Source organism: Mesoplodon densirostris, chromosome 17, assembly GCF_025265405.1.
Source record: "Mesoplodon densirostris isolate mMesDen1 chromosome 17, mMesDen1 primary haplotype, whole genome shotgun sequence".
Taxonomy (NCBI): Eukaryota; Metazoa; Chordata; class Mammalia; order Artiodactyla; family Ziphiidae; genus Mesoplodon; species Mesoplodon densirostris.
The window spans coordinates 11,919,382-11,946,955 of record NC_082677.1 but is presented as its reverse complement, the minus strand read 5'-3'; the positions used below and the strand labels follow the sequence as shown (position 1 = coordinate 11,946,955).

Sequence of the window (27,574 nt, the reverse complement as noted above, 5' to 3'; positions counted from 1 at the left end):
AAGTTCGGAATTACGATTAAAATAAAAGTAGTCAAAATGAGGGTCAAGTAGATTTAATGCAAATATATTTTTACAACTTAATAGAAGCTTATTAACATATGGAAACCCATCTTGGCTTTTCCTGAATTCCTGAATAGTCTAATAGATTCTAAATGACAGCACTGGATGGTGTGTGATCTTGGATTTGGTGGCCACTCCTTTCTCTCACTTTAGTGTCACTTTCCTGTTAACACAATATCATCTTTGATGGGAGTCTCACACCCTTCCCCAAGATTTTATTCCAGTCTTTGAATTCGATAAACGAGGCAGAGAAGTTTCAAAGTGATAGCACTGATAAAACACAAGTTTCCTCTCACTGCTGTTGCTTGAACCAAGCCCGCATTATCTTCTCAAAGTTGTCATGCTTTCAGAAATTTTCAGTGTGCTTTGCCTAAGAAGATGTAAAAAAAAAAAAAGTGTTTATTTTCTCTTTCAACAAACCCATTCCATACTGTTATGTGAATACTTGAAAATTCCTCCCTTTTAAAATTATTTTTTATTCCTGAAGTTAAAAATTTTCCTTTTTGAAGTGTAAACCACTCCATGTTTTTGTTTTGATTTAAGTTATTATCTTAGTATATAATCTTCCAAATAATGAGACAATGGCATATCTCCAATGAGCACAGAATTCTGACAAGTCTGGTTTTGTCAACTAAGGCCTATGTGTCTTGTTGGAGGAAACTTGGGGCATCCTCACATTGTGATGGATCCCAAGTTGAGTGGATCTGTGGTCTACTGGTAACCATAGAAACAGTGAACACTTTACAGCGTTAATACCTGTTTACTGCACAATTAGTGCAATGCATCCTCTGGTGATTTTCACTTGTGTAGCAGTTTTGCATTTGAGATCACTTTGACCTTTTCTATCTAATTTGATGGTCACAAAAAACTGGTGAGATGAAAGTGGCCACTGGCATAGCCTTCATCTGACAGGTGAATAAACTACCACTGAGAAGAGTAAGGGACGTGCCCAAGTCACATGCTGAGAGGCCAGGTCTTGAGCCCAGAGTTCCAGTTCCCTTCCCACCATGACAGTCACACTGTCTCTCCACCAAGCCTTCAGAAACACCGCTCTTGTTGCAGCCCCCATGGATGTGTTGATATCCACATAGATCTTGAGAAAAGCATAGTTGGGACCAGTAGTAACTGCTAAATGACTAGAAAGGGGGTTTCCTAAACTGGTAAACGTCCCCTAGTCTTACTATTTGTACCACTTCTAGTGAGACATAATGCATAAACACACATTGGAATATGTTTTAAAAACATTGGCAAAGTAAATGTTTGATAACATGTATAATTGTGCTTTTCTATTTTTGAAACCCTGGTTCAGTTATTTTTATGTGAATACCTATTCCATGGCCTTGGATATTTGCACTATTAATTTAAAAATAGGACAAGGATTTAGATAAAAGTAAATGGGCTGTGTAGGATTAGTCCTAGGGTACTTTACCTGCAATTATGAAGGCTTTTTAGCATTTTTACCTATTCCCAGTTATAAAGACTTAACTAACACAGAAAAAAGCCATTATGAGATCTTTAATTTCAAAATGCTTTGACCTAAGTTTATGAAATGTGTATGCAGGATTAATCATTTTATCATGACTAATGGTACATGTGTTACCTTCTTTTTTATGTGATACGTATCTATTTAATAGTCTGAATATCCATAATTCTTTTCTTCATTCGACAAACATTGGGTACCCCGAGGTGCCAGGCACTGGTCTGTCCTGTGTGCTGGGCATATATCAGAGAACAAGGCAGTAGAAGACCCTGCAAAAAAAAAAATAGTTTGAGTATCTTCATTAAATGATTCTCTGTTAAGGAATCATTTTTAATAAAAAATATAATTTTGTATATTTTCTTTTTTTCAGCTTTATTGGATTATAATTGACAAATAAAATTGTAAGATAAAGTGTACCTCATGATGATTTTACATATATATATGAAGGATTCCTCTTATCTAGCTGACACATTCGTCAACTCAAATATTTTTATTTTTTTTCCTTTTTTTCTTTAGTGAGAACATTCAAGTTCTATTCTCCTAGCGAATTTCAATTATACTATGTTGAAATATATATCAAATATACAGTGTTATCAACTGTAGTCACCATGCTGTACATTAGATCCTCAGCTCTTTTTCATCTTATATAGTTATATTTATTTTAAAGTCAGTTTATGAAGTTTGTAAGTTGACGACTCTCAAAACTTTTTGTCTATAAACAAGTGTGACGTGTGTGGATCACTGTGCTTGGCCCTGTGAAGAAGGAAGAAAAGGAAAGGAGTTATTCTGCTTATTTTTGGAATTTTACTTGACTTTACAAAATGTTAAACAAACACTCCCATCAAAAAAAAAAATTACACAGCTATTTTTAGAAGCTGTTTTCTGATCCATTTTCAGTTTTTAAATTATCTCAGGTGGCAAATGTAGGTGCCTCCGATTTTGAAGTTTTCTGCAAATATAAATATAACTAAATCCTCCCAAATAGTTTCTATTTTGAATTCAATTTCATATCTCTCTGAGGGCTATTCAATATCGGGATTCCTATCACCAAACCGAAGATGAAGAAAGGGAAGAATGATGATTTTTTTTTCCCCCAGAATACCAATCTGTTGCTGACAGAGCCAGATTAGAAGTCAAAAATCTGGAAATCAACTGTACTCCAATAAAAATTTTTAAAAAAAGAAGGCAGAATTCTTTTTCATTAATTATTAATCATACCCCCGTTGTTTAAAAAGTCACAAGTAGTGCTTGCTTCTAAGTAGAAAAGGAAAATTCAGAGAGTAAGAGAAAGGAATTGAATTTACCCGAGTGTAAATTTAAATATGCTTCTTTCCTCCTTAGGAGAGAGTTATGTGTGTGGCTCAATAGAGCCCTTCAAGAAGCTGGAGTACACCAAGAACGTGAACCCCAACTGGTCCGTGAACGTCAAGACCACCTCTGCTTCGCGGGCGGTGTCCTCGCTGGCTACCGCCAAAGGGAGCCCTTCAGAGGTGCGGGAGAATAAGGATTTCATTCGACCCAAGCTGGTCACCATCATCAGAAGTGGAGTGAAGCCGCGGAAAGCTGTCAGGATTCTGCTGAACAAGAAGACGGCTCACTCCTTTGAACAGGTTCTCACTGACATCACCGATGCCATCAAGCTGGACTCGGGAGTGGTGAAACGCCTCTACACCCTGGATGGGAAGCAGGTAAGGGAGCTTACCTGCTGTGACCTTGACTTTACGGGCAAGAACCAGGGAGTTGGGGGATTTATGCAGCATATGGTGGGGACCTGAAACATACATTTTACTGATGTTGAGGGACTTGGGTCGTTTAGTCAATGCATACATAGCTGTTGTCCTCAAACCAGTTCAAGGATAGAGTTAGCACAGGATTAACCACTGAAATCAAGTACAATTATAGACCTATGAAGCTTAAATGATTACTCAGAGATTTCTACTTTTCCAGTCATTAATTGCTTAACATAACGGTGCCTTTTTCAGCCATCTATTTTAAATTTGTTTATATAGTAATGTCTTATCACCTTAGTAGTCTCATCACCTTATAGTAATGTCTCATCACCAGCAGGACCCAGGTGTAGAGGTAGACTCTGACCAGTAGAGAAAAATCTGAGTCCTTTCTTTGACCTAAATAATATTTCATAGTTTTATGTCTCAGTAATGTTCACTAGTGAGATTTATTTACATTTTATAGATTTTTATGTACATATCTAAGGAATGAAATATTTCCATCTGGGTGGCTTTTAAGAGGCATATTTCTAGAATATTATACATCTTGTATCGAAAACATAATTTCAGAATTACAATGAAAAGGTTTTCCTTTGCTGTGGAATGCACATCAGTCAATTTGGGTGAGTGGACCTTTTTTTTTTTTCTTTTTTTCCTGTACGCGGGCCTCTCACTGCTGTGGCCTCTCCCGTTGCGGAGCACAGGCTCCGGACGCTCAGGCTCAGCGGCCACGGCCCACGGGCCCAGCCGCTCCGCGGCATGTGGGATCTTCCCGGACTGGGGCATGAACCCGTGTCCCCTGCCTCGGCAGGCAGACTCTCAACCACTGCGCCACCAGGGAAGCCCGAGTGGACCTTTTAATGTGCATTGCTCAGATGAACTTAAAGGAAGTCTTGTGTGGACTTTTGCAAAGATTTGACAGAACCCTGATGGTGAGCTGAATAAAAGAACACTGATATATGGACAGAGAAATTTGCTGGTCATTCAGAGTTCACTAGTGTCTTTTTGTTTCAGATTATAGTTTTTAGTACACTATCTTTGTTTGAAATTTTGTTTTTAACATGGATCTGTCCACTTTTTAGAAATTATTTTGAGGGATAATTTGAATGATTTGTATATAGGGTACATATTACAAATCAAAACTAGATTCATAAATTAAAAGATTGATCTTATTATATAGAAGACTCATCCAGGTGCTTGAAGGCTAACACATGCAAACTTATGAATTAGAAATAGATGCAAATACTAGAGAGTGTTAGTAATGAAAACAATAGGGATGAATTCCTCCCCTGGGAATCCATTCAAATGCTCTAAATTATAAAATTCATTAGGAGAAAAAGGAAGATCTGCCAGTTCATTTATATTCACCTACCTTCTGCTTGTCTCATAAAACTTCCCCTAAGTGCCATGTGGATAAGGATTCTTAGGAAATTTCCAGTCTTCTAGATCTAAGAGTGTGTAGCCTGAATGTCACCAATATATCAGTGATGAAAAAGTCCATGGCTGCCTTGTGAATTACAGCAGCAATAAGATGGCAAGGTTCACATTTAAACACTTAAGCCCTTCAGTGGTTCCCTTTGTAATGAACTACTCAACCACCTTGTAGTTCTACATGTTTGTGATTTTTCTCAAGATGGGATTTCACGTGTTTTCATAAAAAGTAAAATTTACAACAAAGAATATGCATTGATAAATGTTCCTCCTCCCACCTTGCTTCAGAATTTTGGGGTTCCAAATTGCTACACACTGAATAAAAAAATTGGCTATAATTATGTAAGCTAAATTGCCATCAACTGATCATTTGTTTATTCCAAGAATGAATTCCTAGAATAGATATTATGATGTTGTCAGTGGTTTTCGTCTTTTTAGGAATTTATCTAGTGTCTGTATTTTATAATGGCTGTTTTTGTTTATGAACCAAATTTAGGTCCAGTCACCTGATGTGAAGCAAAGCCAATCTACTGACATGAGGTTGTGATGAAGGAAGGTGTAGCACTTATTGCAGGGCCAAGCAAGGAGAACGGGCAGCTCATGCTCAAAAGACCTGAACTCCCCCATGGCTTTTAGGGAAGTGTTTTTAAAGGCAAGGTGAGGGAGAAGGTCTCAGGGTGCATGATCAGCTCATGTACGTACCTCTGATTGGTTGGTGGTAAGGTAACAGGGCTGTATTTTGGGAACTAACATCAACAACCTTCTGGTTCCCACTGGTCTGAGGTCTATGTGCTGGTGGTCAGCATGCAGTTAACTTCTTCAACCTGATGGGGGTTTTAGTATCTGCAAAACAACTCAAGGATATGGCTCAGGTCATTACCTATAGCCCTTGAGGAGGGACTAAAGGTCCGTGACGTTGTTTTATGGCTAAATTATTGTTATTTTGTTGTTATTTTGTCTTGCTTGATTTTCTTCCTTTGTGTTTTCTCATTTCTCTGATTAAATTCCCTTTGGAACTTGCAGAAGGCCTAGGAGGCTAAAGCTGTTCTAAAAACAAGAGTCAGGGGACACAGGGGTCTGTCCCCAAAAGGCCCTGCAGGGGCCTTCTTGGTTTCATGTTTGTTGTGGTTTACATGTAAATAATGCAAAGTAATGGAAAAGAAGCCGAGGTTTAATGTCAAACGGCCAGGATTCAAATCTTGGCTCAGCCACAGGTTTTTTACATTTTTAGCAAATCACTTAACTGAGTCTCACTCTACTCATAAGAAAAACATGGATGAAATGATCACCACTATTTCACAGGGTGCCTGTGAGAGCAATTCTGATAAATAAGTGAAAGCAATTTGGAACTATAGTAATAACGACCGTAGCTTTATTGAGCATTATTCTGAATGTTTTGCACGTAGTAGCTTGTTTAATCCTAACAGCTCAGTTATTATCCCCAGTTAACAGATGAGGGTATTAAGACACAGAACTTGTTAACAAAAAAACATGTCCAAGGCCACACAGATATAAACGGCAGAGTTGGAATTGGAACCAGTCTGTCTCTAGAGCTTGTGGTCATGACCACTGTATACAGCAGATTATAGTAAAACACCAAAGAGATGCAAATGTATGGAAAAAGAATTTTCGAGTCAGTAATTTGTACAAGGAATATTATCTGAAGGTTTTCTGCCGTGAGTTTTTCCCCTGCAGTCATCCCGCTAGCTAATGTATTCAGCTGTTTTCTCGTGGAGCTGATTCAGGTTGCCTTCGTGGCATTGCCTCGATTGTGGCATATTCTCTTCAGAGCAGGAGTGGTGAAAAGCTGCAGAGGAACTGGATGGTAAAGTAGAAAGAATATAGAGACTTTCTGCTTGATTCCTTCCTCATGGACCCCGGGAGTCTTTAGAATCACTTCTGTTCAAAAGAGAAATCTGCCCCCATTAGCCATTTGTGAGAGGGATTCTTTGACAGCTTGGGCTGTGACCAAGGCTTGCTAAGCCTCTGAGAAAAAATCACTTCCCTCCAAGCCCTCCTGTTACGTGACGCTCTGCCATAGGAGGGTGGCACCCTGTGCTGCCACCATCTTACCCAGCCCATTGTGGCATCAGGGTCCACGTGCTGTCCACAGGACATCACCCTTAAGATCCCGTGTCTGCCTCTTTTTTTTTTAATAGTATAACTGAGCCCTTGTATTAAAATCCAAAGTCCAATAAAGCTTTTAAAGGTAATTTTTTGTATTGAGGAAATAGAATTGTTTAAATAATTAATAGTTTGAGTGCTTTGGATGAATGGGTAGAGAGGAAGCTATACAAGCAGGAATGGCTTTTCAGATTGCCTTTGGGCAGCCTGCAGATATATCCATGGGAAGGAAGCTGGTGACTGGGATTTCTGACAGTGGAACAGTGCAAGCCCGTGCCGGCTGGACATGTGGTACCCAGAGGTGGGGCTGGAGGACGTGGACCACGTGCCCTTATCGCTTGTCCTCCTTGCTCATCGGCCTATAGGCTTTGCTTTAAGCCCTAACCTGTGAGGTCATTATACAGCGCTTTTTTGAGGTGTTTCGACTGAGATGAGGAAATCAACATATTGGAAGTGCTGCACCATATAGGAGACATTTTGCAGGAACATGCAGTTTCCCTGGATGGCCGTTGTGGTTCATGAGCAGGCTGTTTGTGAGTGAACCTTTTTTAATTATTTCAACTCCGTTCTTTATCCAGTGGCATTGAAGCTTCGGTTAAAGGTTCCCGCAGCCTTGCTGCCCCCCCCTCACACCTGTCGGGGGCCTCTGCTCACCAGGTGATCAGGCACTTTTGCCGGCATGCTTAGGAGGTCAAGGCTCTTGCGTCTTATTTTCAGTGATGCATTATTTATCTGGGCACTGATTAAGGGCCCCCAAAGACGGACAGAGGGCATTTTCTAGTTGAAGGTTAAAATCATATCCCCTTTCTCCATGTTCAGGGGTGGCTCTGCAGGGTGTGAGAGTCTTTTCCTCTTGTCCCAGTCCAGGCTCTGGGTGTTGGAATTTTTCTGTGGGTTATTCACTCACCCTACTAGGAAGCTACTCCCAGAGGTCGTTTGGAGTGTGACTCATTTTTAAATGATTAAAATAAGCCCAAAAGGTACAAGATTTGCTGAAAAGATACACTTGCGTATCTCCTGATACCTTTTTTGGAACAGCTAATCAGGCTGTCTTGAACTGCTTAGTCTTCAGCATCTGTGATTACTGGATCCTTGCTTAGAAACATAAACAACAGCAAGTCTTAGAACACTTAGTGCCTAAGCAGGCAATTTATACTGTGCAGATCATAGATAAGGCACTTCCCAACGATCCCCCATTTCCCAACTGAAGTATAAGTCATGACAAACCAGATTGCTCTTTAAATAGAAGATGTATTCACATCCCATCTTATCTGCTCTTTGACGTTGAAGATCTATATAAAATAGCAATATACTTTAGTATCAGAGGAAAAACTCACTCAGGGATATTGTATTTTTATCTTATAGACGTTTCACATAGGTCATACACTTTGTAAAATCCACCACTGCTGCAAGCTAGCATGAATAAACAACTTATTGTCTTTGTAATATGGAAAAATACTGGACTAACTCAGCTAAAGTAAAGGTACTCATAAACTGATTTAGATGGTAAACTGAGAACAGGCATCATAGCTGCTCTCTTAGTCCATTAGGGCTGTAATAACAAAATACCACAGACTGGGTGGCTTACATACAAAATAAATTTATTTCTTCCAGTCCCGCAGGCTGGAAGTCCAGTATCAAGTTGCCAGCATATTTGGTCTGATGAGAGCCCACTTTCTGTTTTTGCAGTGTTCTCACATAGCAGAAGGGGCTAGGGAGGTTTGTGGGGTCTCTTTTATAAGGGCACTAATCCCATTCATGAGAGCTTCACCCACAAGACCTAATCACCTCCCAAAGCACCCTCCCTCCTAATATGGTCACCTTGGGGGTTAGGTTTCAACATATGAAGTTTTAAGGGACACAAACATTCTGACTAAAGCAGCTGCTTTGTAAAGGAAATCCCAGTTGCTGTCAATATATTAGTCAGTTAATATGTCTTCTCAGTATCTTTTGATCATTGGTCCCCTCACCTGTTACAAACATAAAGCTCAAAAGATGCTTATAAATGAGTCATAATAATTGTAGCCATTTATTTTAGGTAGGTAGTTTATGAGTTTATTGGAATGCAGGAAATGGTGATACCATCCATAGGAATTTATCAATCAGAGGTCACAAAATGGCCTTTGGTTTTTTTCCTTTTGGTTTTTAATACCTAATTCTAATCTGAAGTAAAAATAATTTGGTTCACGCTTGAGTTTAGAGAGCGTAGAATAGTTCTCCATGCAAGTTAAAGAAGTGGTACATATTACTACCACATCTGACCTTGGCTGTAGCAATTAATGAGTATAGAAAATGTGAAAATCAAAGGTTTCTGAATGAAAAAGAAGGAATATAGGATGTGAAAGGGTTTGGTTGGACTGGAAAAGGATTTTTCTGTAGCTGTTGGTAACTGTGATTTGTGTGTGTGTGTGTTTGTTTAAATTAAAACTGCTGTGATAGCTCTAAGTTCTTTAAGCATATTTAAAACCTTTATTCTTGGTATACAGATTTTTACTATTATGATTTGGTATATATCTATGTTGTGAAAGTGCGTGTAACACCTTTTAGTTTTGTTTGCAACTGATGTAAAAAACAGTTGTTACAAATAATTTAGCTTTCACTTTAAAAGGTCAAATTAAAATTTCCTGCAGACGCTCAGAGCACATGTTCAGCCATTCTCACGATTTGCCAAAGCTCAGAATTGCTGGAAAATCTTAGCTGTTTTCAGAGAAAAAAGAGCTTAAGAATCATTATGATACTTCACTTCGGGAATTAAAGTGCCCAGAATGGAGTGTGCTATTTTACATTATATAGCTTTGGTTGATACTCAGGATTTATCAGCGACACCTGTCCTTATGTAGCTTTTAATTCCCCCAAATCGGGAAAAGTTAAGTCCTTGTCTTCCAGTCTTAGCCCCTCTGGCAATGTAATTAATTATGGGTGCCTGCAGTGGCGTATATTTTAAGGCTTTGATTGGTCTCAGCAAAAGTCAGTTTTCTGGAAATTGAATTCTAATTTGCTGTCAAATGAGTTCTGAGTTCCCCAGTGGCCCCCTGTTGAACTGAAGATGTGCTGAAACCCTCCCTCTGCTGGGCTGAGGGTGCTGGAGCACTTTGCCCAGTCGGGGGCTTTGGGATCATCTCCTAGTGATGACTTCTGCTTTTACAAAGGCTGGGAGCCTGCTTTGGCCTGTGAGCTTCCTCTGCCCTGAGGGAGCACGTCGGAATGAGGAACAAACTTGGACTTTCACGTCAGCTGGGCCTGAGCTCAGATTTCAGTCTGAAAAATCTAGCTTGATCCAGTTTCTCATTCAGGTCTGGAAACCTTAGTTCCCCACTTAAGTGATGAAGTTTAAAAATCCTATATATTGAATTTACTTGTAATGAGGAAATTTGCTTACATCTGTTGTAATGTAAGCATAGGTATTGATATATGCAGTGATATAGTACAGAAGAGAAACACTGTTTTTTTTTTTTTTTTTTTTTTTTTTTTTTGCGGTACGCGGGCCTCTCACTGCTGTGGCCTCTCCCATTGCGGAGCACAGGCTCCGGATGCACAGACTCAGCGGCCATAGCTCACGGGCCCAGCTGCTCCGGGGCATGTGGGATCTTCCCGGACCGGGGCACGAACCCGTGTCCCCTGCATCGGCAGGCGGACTCTCAACCACTGCACCACCAGGGAAGCCCGAGAAACACTAGTTTTTATACATGAGTTTCAGACACATGGTTTTAAACTGATAGACTTGGGGTCAAGTCTGTCCTCCCCCACTGGTCACAATGAAATCTGCCCTCCCACTGGGAAGTTTAATTCTCTGATACTCCTTCGTTTTCTCATATGTGTAATGGGACTGATAATAATGCTTGCTTTATACGTTGTCGTGAGGATTAAATGAAACAATCTGTGTGACAACTTTAGCACTGTGGTAGGCACTTAACTATTGGTAGTTCTTGTACCTGAAAAGCTAAGGGTAAATTGTTTTTTGTTTTTGAAAAACAATCATATTTTAAATGTGTTGAGGAAACTCACTATTTAAAATTACCCTTTAATAATTACTAATCATATCTACCTTTGTAAATGTGTCTTTTCACATGAACATGCTCCATGGTATAATGAAAAGAGTGTGGAAATTGAAATGAGATGATTATAAGATCAAATCCTGACCTTATCGCACATTCGCTGTGTGGCCTTTGGCAAGTCAGACTCTCTGAATATCAGTTTTCTCTTTAAAATGGCAATAAAAAAGCATACCTCATAGTGTTGGTGGGATGATTAATTGAGAAGATATGTACATAAGGGCCCTGGCTTGATATACGGAAGGTCCTCTATAACTATTAGTCCTTCTCCCTGCTGTCTTCAAGTTCCAGGCTTTCCTAAAAGTACAGGACACGTAGTTGTAGAATGCTGTCAATGTAGAATTGGTCATTTTGCATTGTTTCCATTGTCTGTATTGTAGCTAAACGACTTATGATTATATTTTTGTCATTCCATGTATTGTCAATCAGTTGTGAATGTAGCCTAGATACTGTTTTCTTCACTTTCTTCTTTAATTATACCAGTCATTTCTTACGGGTAACTTTTTCACAAACCACTACACTAATACAGTAATATTAACCTTATTATTACTATGATTGGTTGAACACCTGCTCTGTGCCCGGTGCCATGGGCTAGTTGCCACATGTCTCTCCATCTCGTTGAATCATCACCACAGCTCTGCAAAGCAAGAAGCTGATTCTTTCTCAAGATTAATTCAAAGGTGGCCTCTCTGTGAAACCTTTCCTGACTTCCCCATGTAGAACTGACAGCCCCCTCTGCTGGGGCTCTGTTCAGTCCTTTGTAGATGACCCCACAATTCTTGATTATGCTGGCCTATTGACAGATGATGTGCCTGCCTCCCCCGTCAGAATTCATAGGATGAGGCTAGGGAAGGTGTCCTATTGGCTTCTGAATCTCTAGGGCCTGACCTGGTAAATGCTTGTTCAAGAAATGATTGAATGACTAAATGACTGGACCTTTGACCGGTTTGCATGACCTACACCTTTGGTATTAACACATTGCTTCCAGTGTTCTGCAAAGCACAGGTCAGGGCCATTTAGGAGCTGATTGGTCACCCTGGGCTGTGCTCGTGTGTAGCCCTCGACGCTAGTGGTGCTCTCTGCCCTGAAACCGCAGATTGTACGTGGCTCGTTATGGCGCTTGTTTTCTAGCTCAGACACCTGCTTCATTAAAGGCTCTAGGATAATTAAACAAAAACTCATCTGGTACTTTTAGAGCAGTTCCTCAACTGAAAGAACTTTTATCCCATGGGGAAACAATAGATATTCTGCTAGAGAATTTTCACCATCTGAGTCAGGAGAATTGCTCAAAATCTTCCTGACATTGCCTCTGCCATCCAGTGCATAAAGAGGAGAGCTAATTAATACATTTTATGGATTTAAAAATTGGTGATAGGCCAATAAGAGATTGGTGTGAAGAGCATCTGGCCCAACTGTTGCAGACACAAACCTGCAGTGTTCAAGGGCGTTTGTGATGCTGAGTACAGTATGTTGCAGCAAATTTTTCTGATTAGTTTAAATCCTTGAAACTAAATTAAATGAAAGAAGGCAGTTTCAGAAATTAAATGGAAATTTAAAAATCCAGTTTTAAACCTGAACTATGTTGTAAACAACATGCCATAGAAACAGAAGGACAGATGGGAGATTTATGTTCTAATTGGCTTTTTCCATGGTAAGATTAATGTATAATTGTTGTAAAGAATTTCGGAGCAAATGAGAAAATATTAAGATAAAATGGGGCCTCCCTGGTGGCGCAAGTGGTTGGGAGTCCGCCTGCCGATGCAGGGGATGCGGGTTCGTGCCCTGGTCTGGGGGGATCCCATGTGCCGCGGAGCGGCTGGGCCCATGGGCCATGGCCGCTGGGCCTGCGCGTCCGGAGCCTGCGCGTCCGGAGCCTGTGCTCCGCAGCGGGGGAGGCCGCGGCAGTGGGAGGCCTGCGTACCGCAAAAAAAAAAAAAAAAAAAAAAAAGATAAAATGACCTACAGTCTCATTGACAAGATGGCTCTTGTTAATATTTTGGCCTACTTTTTGCTTTTTTCTTTAAAAAAAAATCAGATCCTACTCTGAATCCAATTTGGTTTCTTGCTTGTAATCTCACATGCTATTGTGTACATTCATGTGGGAAATGTCTTGAAATTATTGTCATTCCTTCTCTAATTGTGTTATTTTATTGCCCAGTGTAAGATCCTTGGAAGGCACGTTGTCCAGCATGCTTTCTTCTCTAGTAACTCATCAGTGGACCATCTGCTGGCTGAGTTCTGACTTATGGCTGAGTTATAGAGTTCTAAAGGCAGATTGAGAGGCAGACATCATGTGGAGTAGTGACTCTTGAGATGTTATTCAATGTAGTCGGTTACTGGAGGTTAAAAGTGTCTCAGAATTCATTCGCTCTGCTGGGAATCTTCATGGAAAAAAATTATTATCGCATTTCAAAACCTGTCTGATTAAATAAGTCTAGTATTGTTTCCTAAATACCACATAATTTAGGCTTTTTAGGTCAGTTGGAGCTCAATCACCATGATGCTTTACAAGTCTCTCCCTGAGGGAGAAACACCAGGCAATTCTCTTTCTGTGCCTAATCACGTCTGCTTGTGTTATAACTGTTTGTGAACTTGTGTAAGACCAGAACGTCCTGGAGAAAGAAGACAGTACTATATGGACTTCTGTATTCTTGGCTACCCTTATTAGATGCTTAATATTTATTAAATGATGTTTCTTGATTTTAACTTGTGGCTTAGATTCTGATAAGTAGAATCACATAAATGTAGGACTAGGAGGGTCTCTTTGAGAGATCTTTCTACTCTTTCTTTTTCTCTACTTGGAAAACCATAAACTAAACTTATCTTGGCAGGTAGTAAGATAAAATCAATATTTTCTTTAAAAAAAATCTCCTAGGAAGAAAACAATTCAAGGTAAGCATTATCTTGAAAAAAAAAAAAAAAAGGGAGAGACATTTTACCCCTGATGCTTTTTCATAGTAATACTATGGGAACTGGTAACTAGTTATACAACAAAATAAGTTGTAGAAAGTCCTGTATGTTCAGGTATATATTTCCACCCATGTTCTTTAAAACCTTGTTACCAAGAGGAGTTGGAAGACAGCAGCAGTAATGCCACTAGAGAGCTTGTGGAAATGCAGACGCTCAGGCCTCACCCTAGACCTACTACTGAATCAGAACCTGCATTTTAACAAGATCCTGACACGATCCACATTCATATTAGAGTTGGGGAAGCACAGATCAGGCACAGATCAAGCACAGATCATACTGGACAGTGTGAATGGAGCATCGGAATCCAAAGACCTACAGACGATAAACCCATGCTGTTGCTCAGTAGATGGACTTAAACATTAATTTTAGCTGACTTAGCAGTTTTATTTGCATCTTCTCGATGTCAGTATTAATATCAGATGGCAAGGTATGATTGCCATCAACAAAGTTCTGGATAGCAGCCAGTCCATTAGTATGAAGAGTGTGCCCCCTGCGATCTGGCCTCAGTGGGCCGCCTGTGTGTGGACGATGGATGACTTCCTGTAACGATGGATGACTTCCTGTTTGGAGAATAAATGAAAGTTAAGAGATGCAGGGAAGGCTGAACAATAACCATGGAAATGCTGATCCTGATGAAGGGCTTAATGTACATGGTTGCTGCAGAGTCCATATGCATGCTGTTGGAAGTCATCTGCATGCTCCCATTGATAGGCCATACAAATTTAATATTTTCCTCATGGTCCTTCTGGATACCTTCCATGGGGAGGATTGAAAGCCACTAAGCAAGAGTTGGTTTTAGATCTCCAACTGTTGTCAGGTAGAGTCCCTATGCATGAGAAAATTCTCAACATGGAAGATGTCCAGAAAAACACGGGGAAATTTTTAGTGTGTGCAGGAAATGGAGGGGCAACTTTTGAAAATAATTTCTAGTTAGTATATCTAGGAATTTAGTGGCCAAGAGTCTTATGTATCACAGACTCAGCTGTTGAGAACTACAGTGGAGGGGTAAACTGGTGTGCAGTGACCGGACCGGGGCACGAACCTGTGTCCCCTGCATCGGCGGCGGACTCTCAACCACTGCGCCACCAGGGAAGCCCTGGAAGATATTTTCTATTGCAATAGCTGGAAAGGGTTGGCATGAGTATTGCTGAGTAATTGAGTTTTCAGGAAGGTAAAGACCTGGAGCTGTCCCTGGGTGTGAGGCTTCATAGAAAAGAGAATAAAATCATCTGTAATCAGAATTGGAGTGGTTCTCTTACAGTGCAGCCTGGGAGGCTAAGACTGGGGAGATGTAGCCTGCTTAATTCATCTGTCGGCTGCCCATGACTGCACACCATGTAAGGCAGATGTGACTTTGCAAACAGCCACACAGTGCCCGGGAGCTCATCATCAGGGGCTTTTTAAATCTCTGGGATCATAACTCCAAATTGGGAAAGAAAATAATAAGCTCTCGAAGTAAGTAGCATACGGAGAAGCAATAGAATGTTCATTTTTGTCACTGGTTGATGATATAGCCCTGGGAAAAAATAAAATTATGTATCTCTCAGGCCTTTTCTGGGATTGGTGTGCTGGGAAAGGAATAAAGGGCATGTTGGCCATTTTTTGGTTGGGAACATCATTTTCTTTTATAGCAAAAATTCGTTTTCTCCTTTGTTTAAATTTCATGGCAAATTGGTAGACTTAGCCACTGTGTATTTAAAAAGTATGTCTATTTATTAAACTTTTTTTTTTTGCATTTGGCAACAGTTATTAAACTGTATAGGAAAAGAAAGGACCTAAGAATATCGTGTATTGATACCTCTGGTATACTTTCAGGTGGAGGAAATTGAACCTAATCCCATTATTTAATTGTGTGGTGCCCATTGTTGATCGTTGTCATAGAAACAAAGACCTGTGCCAGTGTCTGTCAGCTGAGCAGGCTATCCACAGATTCACCTTTGATTTTGCCAAATTGGATCAAGAATTTCACATGGGTTCTATTGAGATGGTCCTGCTTTAGCTGTTTAATTCACATGCCCTCTACTATTGAGAATATGTATGTTCTCATAGATTTGTTAGATCAGTAGACATCTGTGGAGCATGGGCTTGTGCCAGGAGTTGGGAATATGTCAGTATTCCTCCATTGGGTAGGGGGAGGACTTGGAAGAATTCCTCACAATGGAATCCTAAGCTAAGCAGAGGAGTCCCTTTAGGACCCTGTAGATTCACTGCTAGGGAAATCTGCATTCTCATATTTGTATGTTCAAAACATAGGAGGTGATTAGTATAGGTAACCTTGCTTGAGGATATCCTTACACTGTTTGGAAATGTGACTGTCAGGACACTCTTAACAATACCTTTACATTTGAAATAGCTAAAAAATATGTTCTACTTTATAGTTTAATTAATAAACACTTCTGGGACATTCAGAACATGAATAGTACTGAAAGCCTACTTCTGGGTACCAGCATGCTAGTAAATAACTTTACATTTAAATTAGTCCCTGTCCTCAAAGCTCGTGGCATATTGTAGAAGGCTTGAAAATAAATAGTAAATGGACTAGCCCTCAGTTTCACTAGCCTGCACTTTCCCAGGGAGGTATGTTGGCAGTCAGATCCTGTAAAATCACCATTCCTTTCCTTGCATCAGTTGAAGTGAGAGGGAAGTTATTTTTGAGGTTTTACAAGAATATCAAAATATATGAGAACTGATTTTGGCAATTTTTACCCCCCATACGTACATTTTTGGGCACAAGAGAATGAGGGGAAGGACTAGAGGAAATGTTGATATGGTTTTGAGGGTCAGCAACAGTAATAAATGTTTTATTTTCAAGGTTTTAAAATTACTTTTTTCAAAGGGAAAAATGAAGCCTTACCCTGTGTGTTTAAGTTATTGCATGTCTCTATTTTGGATGCTTTGTTCCTCTGGAAGGACCTTACTATAAGTGACTCCATTGTAAATGGATTCTGCTCATTTGACTTTTTCTTTTTCCTATTTGCCTAATAATTTGGTTTAACACAGTCTGAAGAAAGTGTGTCAGACCAGTTTGGCCAGCTCTGTGCCAGTGTATGAATGATAACACACTGGTAATGAATCAAAAGTTGGAAGATTTTTTTTTTTTTTCTGTACGCGGGCCTCTCACTGCTGTGGCCTCTCCCTTTGCGGAGCACAGGCTCCGGACGCGCAGGCTCAGCGGCTATGGCTCACGGGCCCAGCCGCTCCGTGGCATGTGGGATCCTCCCGGACCGGGGCACGAACCTGTGTCCCCTGCATCGGCGGCAGACTCTCAACCACTGCGCCACCAGGGAAGCCCTGGAAGATATTTTCTATTGCAATAGCTGGAAAGGGTTGGCATGAGTATTGCTGAGTAATTGAGTTTTCAGGAAGGTAAAGACCTGGAGCTGTCCCTGGGTGTGAGGCTTCATAGAAAAGAGAATAAAATCATCTGTATATGGAACCTAACTCAGGAATAGTAACATCAGTAAGAAACAGCAGCAGCAGCTAGTATTTCTTGAATGTTTACCACATGCCAGGCACTAACTAAAGAGTTCTTTTTTACAACATCAGCAGTGTTATGTGGTAGATATTATTGTTATCTCAATTTCACAGATGCAGAAACAAGGGAAATAACTGGTTGATCCAATTGATTAGTATATGATCGAGGCAGACTGACATTCTTAACCACAGTGCCATACTTGACTTTATATGGTGTTTTGACGTTTTGAGTATATAAAATTTACATGCATCTTTTTTTTTTTTGTAAGAATGTTCATGATTCATTGCTGTGTTTTATCTACTTTACCCACTGGAGTTTAAAAATACTTTTCTTCTGAATTTATCAAATTCTGGGGATCTGTCAATATTATAGTTTGAGTGGGTTGCCAGAAGAATAGTAACTGTTGAGAAGGTTACTACTGAAATGTCTTGCTTTGATTTCTTCTAACTTTTTCTTGCTATTTTGATTGTTAGTTATGAAATTAATTTACTTTGAGTAATTTTAAAAAGCACCTAAGAATCTTTTTAAAAAATTGTCATAAAGATTTCCATCCCTAACAGTGGAAAAATAACATTCTTTTTTTTTTTTTTTTTTTCTTTTTGGGTACGCGGGCCTCTCACTGCTGTGGCCTCTCCCGTTGCGGAGCACAGGCTCTGGACGCACAGGCCCAGCGGCCATGGCTCACGGGCCCAGCCGCTCCGCGGCATATGGGATCCTCCCAGATCGGGGCACGAACCCGTATCCCCTGCATCGGCAGGCTGACTCTCAACCACTGCGCCACCAGGGAGGCCCGAAAAATAACATTCTTAATGGAACCCATTGCCCAGAAATGCAGCCATTTTATAGAAAGGGAATATTGTTGAATTTTAAAACATGTCAACTTAAAAAAAGCTTTGTAGCTTTATTAAGGCATAATTTACATACATAAATTTTCCCTGTTTTAAGTGTACTGGTCAGTGATTTCATACATTTATAGAGCTGTGCAGCCATCGCCACAATCCAGTGTTAGGACACTTGCACCACAGAAAGTTCCCCACTCTTGCCCCGAGACCGGCAATCACTGATCTCCCTTTTTTGTTGTTAATTAATTAATTTATTTTTGGCTGCATTGGGTCTTTGTTGCTGTGTGCCAGCTTTCTCTAGTTGGGGCGAGCGGGGTCTGCTCTTCATTGCGGTGCACGGGCTTCTCATCGCGGTAGCTTCTCTTGTTGCGGAGCCCGGGCTCTAGGCGTGCGGGCTTCAGTAGTTGTGGTGCACAGGCTTAGTTGCTCCGCGGCACGTGGGATCTTCCCAGAGCAGGGCTCGAACCCATATCACCTGCATTGGCAGGTGGATTCTTAACCACTGCACCACCAGGGAAGTCCCACTGATCCGCTTTTTAATTGCATCAATTTTTAAATGCCGACCCCATCCTTCTATATGCATTTATAGGAAAGACTTTTTTCTATCTTTGAAGTCATTTGTATAACGTGGGTTTACTAAGTATACCCTTCTTTAATCTTTACTGTGTGATCTTCGTCCTCTCCAGCTGAACAGCACTGGGGCTCACTTGGGTTTTATAAGTAAGTTGGAGCGGAGAAGGTGATGCAGCATTTCAGTGCAGTGAACCACTTGTGGTCTTTGCACTCTTTGCACATATGGTATTTCTGAATTAATTCCAAACCTAGACAACTAAGAGGAAAAACGTTTAACGTTCATGGCGGGATGGAATAACCATTACTGTCCTCACATGCCCCGGGGGGGCTCCCCAGACGTATATTCTTTACTCCTGCCTTCTCTGTGCTCCATTTGGAGATACTTTCTTTGTTATAGTCCAAAAATACCACTTATAGGCTGATTAGATTTCAAATCATATTAACATATTTCAAGCAGTGTATCTTTTTGCTTTTTCTTAACTAAAATATGCTTTCCATGTGCTTTGTCTGTTTCTTGGGTGAGATCCAATTATTTTGTAATCTCTCTCCCCCCCTATAAACCAATTACATATTTAAGGTCTGATGTAAAAGTGAGAATTTCAAGAACATCTCAATGACCCATTATGTTACTAGTTTGAAGTACCGTTATTGCTCCTGTCTCTTATTGAGGCCCGATTATCAATGACGGGAACAGTGCCTTCCTCTCTGAAGCCACTTTTTTCCTTGACTTGTCTTATTTTCAGAGTCTCTTTTATTTAGTTCAGACTGTTTTGTGTCGTCTGAACTCTCGACCAGTGTGCATGGGATATTTAGACGGTAGAATGTATAGAATTTAGTGTCTGATTGGACGTGGGAAGGAGAGGGAAAAGTGAAGAAAATGAAAAACAAAGAAAAGGCATCTCAGATGAATGAGGGATGTGTTTGGGCAGTGAGGTGGGGAGTGGTGACGTTAAATGTTAAACAATCAATCTGCGTAATGACTGCAGACACGTACTCAGCAATTGTTATATATTAACCACTTTATATGCATTTTAAAATTTATTCTTCACGCCAACCCTTTGAGGTAAGTTCTATTTTTTCTCTTTTACAGATGAGGAAACTGAGATGTAGAGGGATTGTATAATATGTTCAAAATATCACAGCTTGAAAATAATTAATAGGCCAGAACACTTACACACTGTTGTCTTCCAGTGGGAAAAATGAAGCGGATTTGGGGTTGTGTGGGGTCAACAGTGTCAGGTGCTACTAATCACGTCACACTGTTTTCTTTATCTGCCTTGACTCATATATATTTATACCTCCGGGGTGTTATAACTAAAAGAAATTGTGTGGGGCCTCCCTGGTGGCGCAGTGGTTGAGAGTCCGCCTGCCGATGCAGGGGACACGGGTTCGTGCCCCGATCCCGGAGGATCCCACATGCCGCGGAGCGGCTGGGCCCGCGAGCCATGGCCGCGGGGCCTGTGTGTCCGGAGCCTGTGCTCCGCAACGGGAGAGGCCACAGCAGTGAGAGGCCCGCGTACAGCAAAAAAAAAAAAAAAAAAAAAAAAAAAAAAGAAATTGTGTGGACTAACTTTGTAAACATATAGAGAAGCAAACAGAGGATGCTTCTCTGAAGTTGGGGTTGTCATTTTCCGTTTGTGGCCAAATGTAGATTAAAAGTTGAAGGTCAGGCGTTGTCACATAACAAGAGATCATGTGCCAGCCATTGAAGATACGGAGATGAGTCAGGTCCTGCAACTGCTCCAAGACACTCGCAGTACAGGGCAGGAGGCAGGCATTTCAAGAAAGGGTTGCAATGCCATGTGCTAAGTGCTGAGCCCTGTGAGAGCAGACGAGGGGACCGGCCATTGGCATGGGGTGGTGAGGAGGCTGGGGCGCGAGGCAGGTACGATCACAAGATCATTACTGCCCTCCTCTTCTGTTTCTGAGTTTCCACTGGCCTCACTAGAAACCTGAGCATCATCTGGACATCCTTCCTTTCCCTGCACTGTCCCCATATCCAGTGGGTCCCTCAGTGAGTCACCCAGTGTGCCCCAGGGATGCTTTGGGAATCCAGTTCCCGCTCTCTGTGCTCTCACTCTTGGCCTGGACTGCCGCAGAAGTTCCCTAGCTGGTCTCGGCCTCCTGCCTGTGTCCCCTCCACCCGGGCCTCCATGCTGCCTCCAGAGGGTGCTCGCTAAGACAGAGCTGATTTTGTCCCAGCATGGCACAGCCTTCAAGGTATGCGCCCCTGCTCCCTGTCCACCCTCATTTCTTGCCATTTCCCCGGGCACACCCTCAGTCCCACTTCTCCAGACAGCTAGCTGTTTTTTTGTTTGTTTGTTTGTTTTGTTTTTTGTGGTGCGCGGGCCTCTCACTGCTGTGGCCTCTCCCGTTGGGGATTACAGGCTCCGGACGCGCAGGCTCAGCGGCCATGGCTCACAGGCCCAGCCGCTCTGCGGCATGTGGGATCCTCCCGGACCGGGGCACGAACCCGTGTCCCCTGCATCGGCAGGCGGACTCCCAACCGCTGCGCCACCAGGGAAGCCCCCAGGTTGCTTTTCTTAACCTCCAGTGTCGTTGTAGTCCCATCCCCTCTGCATGAAATGCCCTCCGTCTGGTCTTCCTGGGAGCTCCTTTCTAAGACACCTTCTCTGGAGCATTTAGACATCTTCCCTGTTAATGGAGAATGAGCAGCCCCATCAGGCCCTAGGTTCAGCATCTCAATGCTGTGAGAATTTTCATCCAGAAAGCCCTGAATATCCAGACCCCAAGATAAGTATTTTCCTTTTTGTCTTTATCCTTCACCAGACCAAGAAACGCTGAATAATTTTCCTTACCACAAACCTACAACTGTTATGTCACCCCATTCTGAAATAAAGCCTGCTTTATAGTGTGTTGTAGGGCATCTCACACTTTACAAAGATAAAGTGCAATAAATTTTAAAAATAGTAATAGATTGTCAACCCAGTGCTTATTCCTACCAAGTATGTGGCACACTTGGGGACTCTGGTAGTCAAACACGCACACAATCTGGATTTCTAACATTTGCTAATCCTCCCCAGTGGACCTCGGTAGTGATTCGTCACCAGCAGAGTAAAAAGCTTTGGTTCTCTCATGCCGCCAAGTGGGGAACAAAGTGTCGTCAGCCTTTCCCGGGAGGCATTGCTGGAGTCACTCTCATACCAGAGGAAACAAGATTTTGTCTTGTTTCCTATTTGAAATGTGAAGAGAAGAAATCAAACTGGGCTGAACGTTATTGGTGTGAGGCAAGAGTCAGTGCCTCCGAGACAAAGAAGAGAGTTGGGGAAATTCAGTGACCAGAACTACCTGTTGTAGGTTTCTTTGTACAGAGAACAAAAAAATAAAATAAAATAAAATTTAGAAAAAGGAAAAGAAAAAGAAAAAAGATGTCTTTGCCAGAGAGTTGAGGTAGAAAGAGGAGGAGGGAGATGGGAAACTTGGGGCAAATAGGAACCTTTCACAAATGGGCAGTCCGGGCTTCCTGTTGGAAAACAGTCCTGTGGAGAAGGTCACGAGGGCGGGGACACATTGAGATTTACTGGGAAGAGACATACACCGACTGACTTGGAACAAGATTCTTTCCAAAAGTAGTTAGACTTCCATGAATTGCACAGAGCACACTGGGGAAAGGCCTGTGTTTCTACTAGGGCTCGCAGGCCCCCTGGGTCCCCAGGCATTGGGCCTGTCCTGCTGGGTCACCTAGCTGTTTATGATGTGAGTTGTTCTTGTCAAGCAGGGAAGAGATTACACATTATTCATAAATGTAGGAGATTACACAAAAGAGGAGCGATTTGAAGTGGGCCAGAAATCAGGCCTATTGAAGATACTAAACAGGAAAATTAAAACCTGCTCCTGAAAGCAGAGGAATGATTCTGGTAAAAAGCCATTTTAAGATGATTTCAGACTTTTCTCCCTCAAACTTGCTTACCTAAACAGCACCAATCATGGTAAGCAGATTGAGAATGTTCTTTAAAAATATAGAGTAAAAATGTATTTCTTTTACTGGTTATTGATTTTAAAAAAACCCCTTTATTTTATTTATTTATTTTTGGCTGCGTTGGGTCTTCGTTGCTGTGCGCCGGCTTTCTCTAGTTGCAGCGAGCGGGGGCTACTCTTTATTGTGGTGCACAGGCTTCTCATTGTGGTGGCTTCTCTTGTTGCAGAGCACGGGCTCTAGGCACGCGGGCTCTAGAGTGCAGGCTCAGTAGTTGTGGCACACGGGCTTAGTTGCTCCGCGGCATGTGGGATCTTCCCCGACCAGGGCTCGATCCTGTGTCCCCTGCATTGGCAGGCGGATTCTTAACCACTGCGCCACCAGGGAAGCCCCTGGTTATTGATATTTCATCAATTTTTTACTGGTTGTTGATATTTCATCTATTTTTAAAAGTATTCATAAACATTACAATCCATAAGAACCTTGAAATAGAGAGTAGCGGTGGGAGAGGAGTGTAACAGGCTGAGAAAATGGTTGCACTAGAAGACAGCGAGGCTAAGAATAGTGAGCCGTCTCGAGCTATTATGAGCTAAGACATAAATGGAAATGTGGTTGTCATGGGGCTTCTAAACAGTCGAATAAAGTATTTCGCTTTGTCAAGAGGTGCAGATACTTTCCTAGCAGTGACGTTAAGATTCTGCTCCCTCAGAATCTCCAGGTGCCTCTGGGAGGCCCTGCCTGTCTGGTAGCCCCACCTGGCTGACTGTCCCCCCTCAGCTGGGCTGCTGCAGCCGAGGCTGCCTGGCCCCTCTGCAGGGCATGCTTCACCATGTTACCACCTGTTTCCCAGGCTGTGGCTCCCTGCCTTGCACCACTTCTCCCTCAACGTGGAAGAGGGCTGGCCTTTCTTTCCCCACAGCAGAGCTAAGGCCAAAGGTGATATTTAACAAAACTTTCCAGAAGCTTTTTACATTAAAAAAAAGCTGCAGGAAAAGCCTTTAGCCTGCACTGCTCTTGAAGGCCAGGGTCAAGTTCCTCTCTGGCACTGTGGCAGTGGCCAGCTCACCTCCCCACAGTGGGGTGCTCATCTTCTTGTCTGCTTGTTCCCTCCTGGGCTCAGGCCTCAGCCCCCAGAGCCAACTCTCTAAGTAGAAAGGATCAGTCTGCAAAGGTGAATTTGAGTCTTCAGTTAGGAAGAAACAGGAAAACCACTGGAACTTTACCATTTTCCCACATCATGTTTTTAAACATGTTGTTTGGACCAAGCCAAAGCATCCTTTATACATGGGCACTCCGGTACTGCCCAAAGGCTACCCTAAGTTTTGTGCTAAAAACGGAAAACACAGGTTTTGTGCCTCTTGCTCCCTGGTCTCTGACCACCTTCGTTTTCCTCTCCTTGTTTCCTGGGGGAACTTGGTCATCAGCCCTGACAGAGCCGTGGGAGGAGGTGTGTCCACAGCAGGATGGGTGTCCCTAGTATATTAAGGGTCCAATTTACCCTCGCCTCCCCCAACCCAGCCCTTCCCTGTTAGAAGGGAGTAAGGAGGAGACAGGGGCAAATGTCCAGGGGGCTCCTTAATGGGAAAAAGGCATCAGTATCCTTGGACACCCACTGTGTGCCCAAGTCCACATGGCTTTGTCTTCCAGCCCCATCTTTACATGTCTGTATGTGCCAATAAGCTACAAGTTTTCTTATAATCCGAGGATGGGTCTTATCATGTTTCTGTGCCCACCAATGCTTGTCTCTATGAGATGCTTAGAATTGATTAGCAATGTAATACGTAACACCTCCTAACTCTGTTAGTTGCACTGTGGGTGAAGAGATCACAGGTCCCTTTACAAAGGCTTATTTCCTTGTAGCAGCACCCATGCCGAAGATCAATGCTGTCTTTTGTTGGAAACTTTGCATCCCACTTGCAAAGACGTGCAAACACTCTCTGTCACTGTGGGTGTTTCAGAAGCTGAAGTGGGAGGCATTCACGTCATCCTATGCAGACGTCTCTGGGGACTGATCCTCTCTCCCCGTGTACTTTGTCCAGACACCTGAGTTCAGGTGAGGTGTTCTGGAGCCCAGGAGATTCTAGGTTGTACAGAGGTGCACTCCAGAGGGCTAGTGCAGGGAGTGTTTTAAGGCAGAGAAGCATTTCCTGACATTGACTTGGTCTGTTCAAGGAACTAATTAAGTAATGCTGATAACTGGCAAACAGTGATGTCAGATGGATAAACAGTGACACTGGCTGCTGAGTTGAATGGGGAAGAGGATCTACTTGTAGCTGATGAAGGGTGAGCGTTGAATATATAGAGCAACAGTAGAATAGTTTATTAAAAGCATCCCACCTGGGACTTCCCTGGTGGCACAGTGATTAAGAATCCACCTGCCAATGCAGGGGACACGGGTTGGATTCCTGGTCCGGGAAGATCCCACATGCTGCGGAGCAACTAGGCCCGTGCGCCACGACTACTGAGTCTGAGAGCCACAACTACTGAAGCCCGTGCGCCTAGAGCCTGTGCTCTGCAACAAGAGAAGCCACTGCAATGAGAAGCCCATGCACCACAACGAAGAGTAGCCCCTGCTCGCCGCAACTAGAGGAAGCCCACGGGCAGCAACAAAGACCCAACGCAGCCAAAAATAAATAAATTATAAATAAATAAATAAAAGCATCCAACCTTGTGCCGAGTGCCACAAGATTTGGTTTGGGTAGAGATTTGTTCTTGAAGTATTTCTTCACACAAGTAATGTATTTTATTACTGGAAAGCTAATTGAAAATATACAATATGAAAATGAAATATTCTGTTTTGGGTTCCTATCTGTCTACTCAAAGCTGCACAGACACCAGGTTAATAGGAGTCCAAAGAAAGAATGAAGGGAAGGACAGCTTCGGGAGTTGGTGCCGTGGTGCCCTTGAGGTGACCATCGTGTCTGTCTCTCTTTGGCTTTGCCCTTTTCAGATATTCTCTAGCAGCTGGCAGGCTTACTGTGCTTAATGGCGGGTTGTAGCTTTCTTGGTTTATCCCGACTGTAATTTCACTTGATAACATCAGGATATTGGTGGTTGTTTCCTCAGTTTTAAAGGATAATGTGTAGTAATTTAGGGGGTTGATTTCTGATAAACAGTGTTAGGGTGAATTATAGCAAATGTAAGCAGTCATGGGAACTTTGTGGTTGAAGCTTTAAAGGTAATTATAGATGGACTCTTGTCGCTTTGGGGCACTAGTGCAGAGCTGGCTCCTGGCCTTCGTTTACCCTTAGTAATGTTTTCCTTTACTAAAGCAATTTGCAAAATATGTGCAGTAGGGTTTCCTTCATAGTAAAAAACAAAATGAAACAAAAACAACCTATGGATTATATATATTAAGGAAAAAGTTTTAGAAAACACCACAACAAACTGATGAGATGTTACATCTGAGAAAGACGGCAGGATTGGACTCTGTAAAGGGTTCATTTCCTTTGTATCATTTGATTTGTTCACAGTATAAGTCTATTTTAAGTATAAAGATAAAAGGTTAAAGTATCCAAAGACAGCTTTTAGAGAGTGTAGGCTTCTGTTTCAAGCTCCTCCTGGGGGTGGGTATCAGTATAATTTATTTATATAATTTTTTTTTTTTTTTTTTTTTTTTTTTTTTTTTTTTTTGCGGTATGCGGGCCTCTCACTGTCGTGGCCTCTCCCGTTGCGGAGCACAGGCTCCGGATGCGCAGGCCCAGCGGCCATGGCTCACGGGCCCAGCCGCTCCGCGGCATATGGGATCCTCCCAGATCGGGGCACGAACCCGTATCCCCTGCATCGGCAGGCGGACTCTCAACCACTGCGCCACCAGGGAGGCCCTATTTATATAATTTTGAGATCAAAGCATTATTTTAAAATATTGATAAAGATACTACTTTGGGACTCCTCAGGCATATTTTTAGTATCTAAGTTTATCTCAAAGTGGATGCTTAAAGAAAACATCAGTTATTAAGAATTTAGCTTTGGCAATAAGGTAATACAAAACATTAGTTTTCCTCCACAGATGATACCTATTTGTAGGTTTGTTTTGTTTTCAAAGACTCATCTTTTTTTTTTTTTAACTTTTTATTTTATATTGGAGTATAGCCGATTACCAATGTTGTGATAGTTTCAGGTGCACAGCAAAGCGACTCAGCCATACATATATATGCATCCATTCTCCCCCAGACTCCCCTCCCATCCAGGCTGCCACATAACATTGAGCAGAGTTCCCTGTGCTATGTGGTTGGTCCTTGTTGGTAATCCTTTTTAAATATAGCAGTGTGTACATGTCAATCCCAAACCCCCTAAATATCCCTTCCCTCCACCCTTCCCCCACTGGTAACCATAAGTTCATTCTCTAAGTCTGTGGGGTTTTTTTTTTTTTTTTGTAAATATTTATTTATTTATTTGGCTGTGTCGGGTCTTAGTTGTGGCATGTGGGATCTAGTTCCCTGACCAGGGATTGAACTCGCTCAATCCCTGCATTGGGAGCACAGAGCCTTAGCCACTGGACCACCAGGGAAGTCCCACAAAGGCTCATCTTGATTTATATAGTCAGGTGATATTTTTGAAAATGGAATGATAATTTAATTTTTGATGGGAAAGCTGTTTATGTAAGTCTATTCCAGGAGTAGATTTTAAAAAACAGAGATGCCATGTACCAGTAGTAGTGAAGACCATATTGCATTGGCTTGTTGTTACTCTCACATCAGTTTTTTTTTTGTTGTTTTTTGTTTTTTGTTTTTTGTTTTTTTTTGCTGTACGCGGGCCTCTCACTGTTGTGGCCTCCCCCATTGCGGAGCACAGGCTCCGGACGCACAGGCCCAGCGGCCATGGCTCACGGGCCCAGCCGCTCCGCGGCATGTGGGATCCTCCCAGACCGGGGCACGAACCCGTATCCCCTGCATCGGCAGGC

The 27,574-nt window shown here is 42.1% G+C and overlaps 1 protein-coding gene across 2 annotated transcripts in view; it reads left to right on the top strand.

The window, feature by feature from the left end:
* The window catches only part of DCLK1 (doublecortin like kinase 1), a 325,118-nt gene that overhangs the window by 18,263 nt on the left and 279,281 nt on the right, over positions 1 to 27,574 (top strand). For both annotated transcript variants that reach the window (XM_060079609.1, XM_060079608.1), the window contains exon 3: positions 2,882 to 3,228. In XM_060079609.1, coding sequence (XP_059935592.1) covers positions 2,882 to 3,228 — 347 coding nt within the window. The remainder of the gene's footprint in view (positions 1 to 2,881; positions 3,229 to 27,574) is intronic.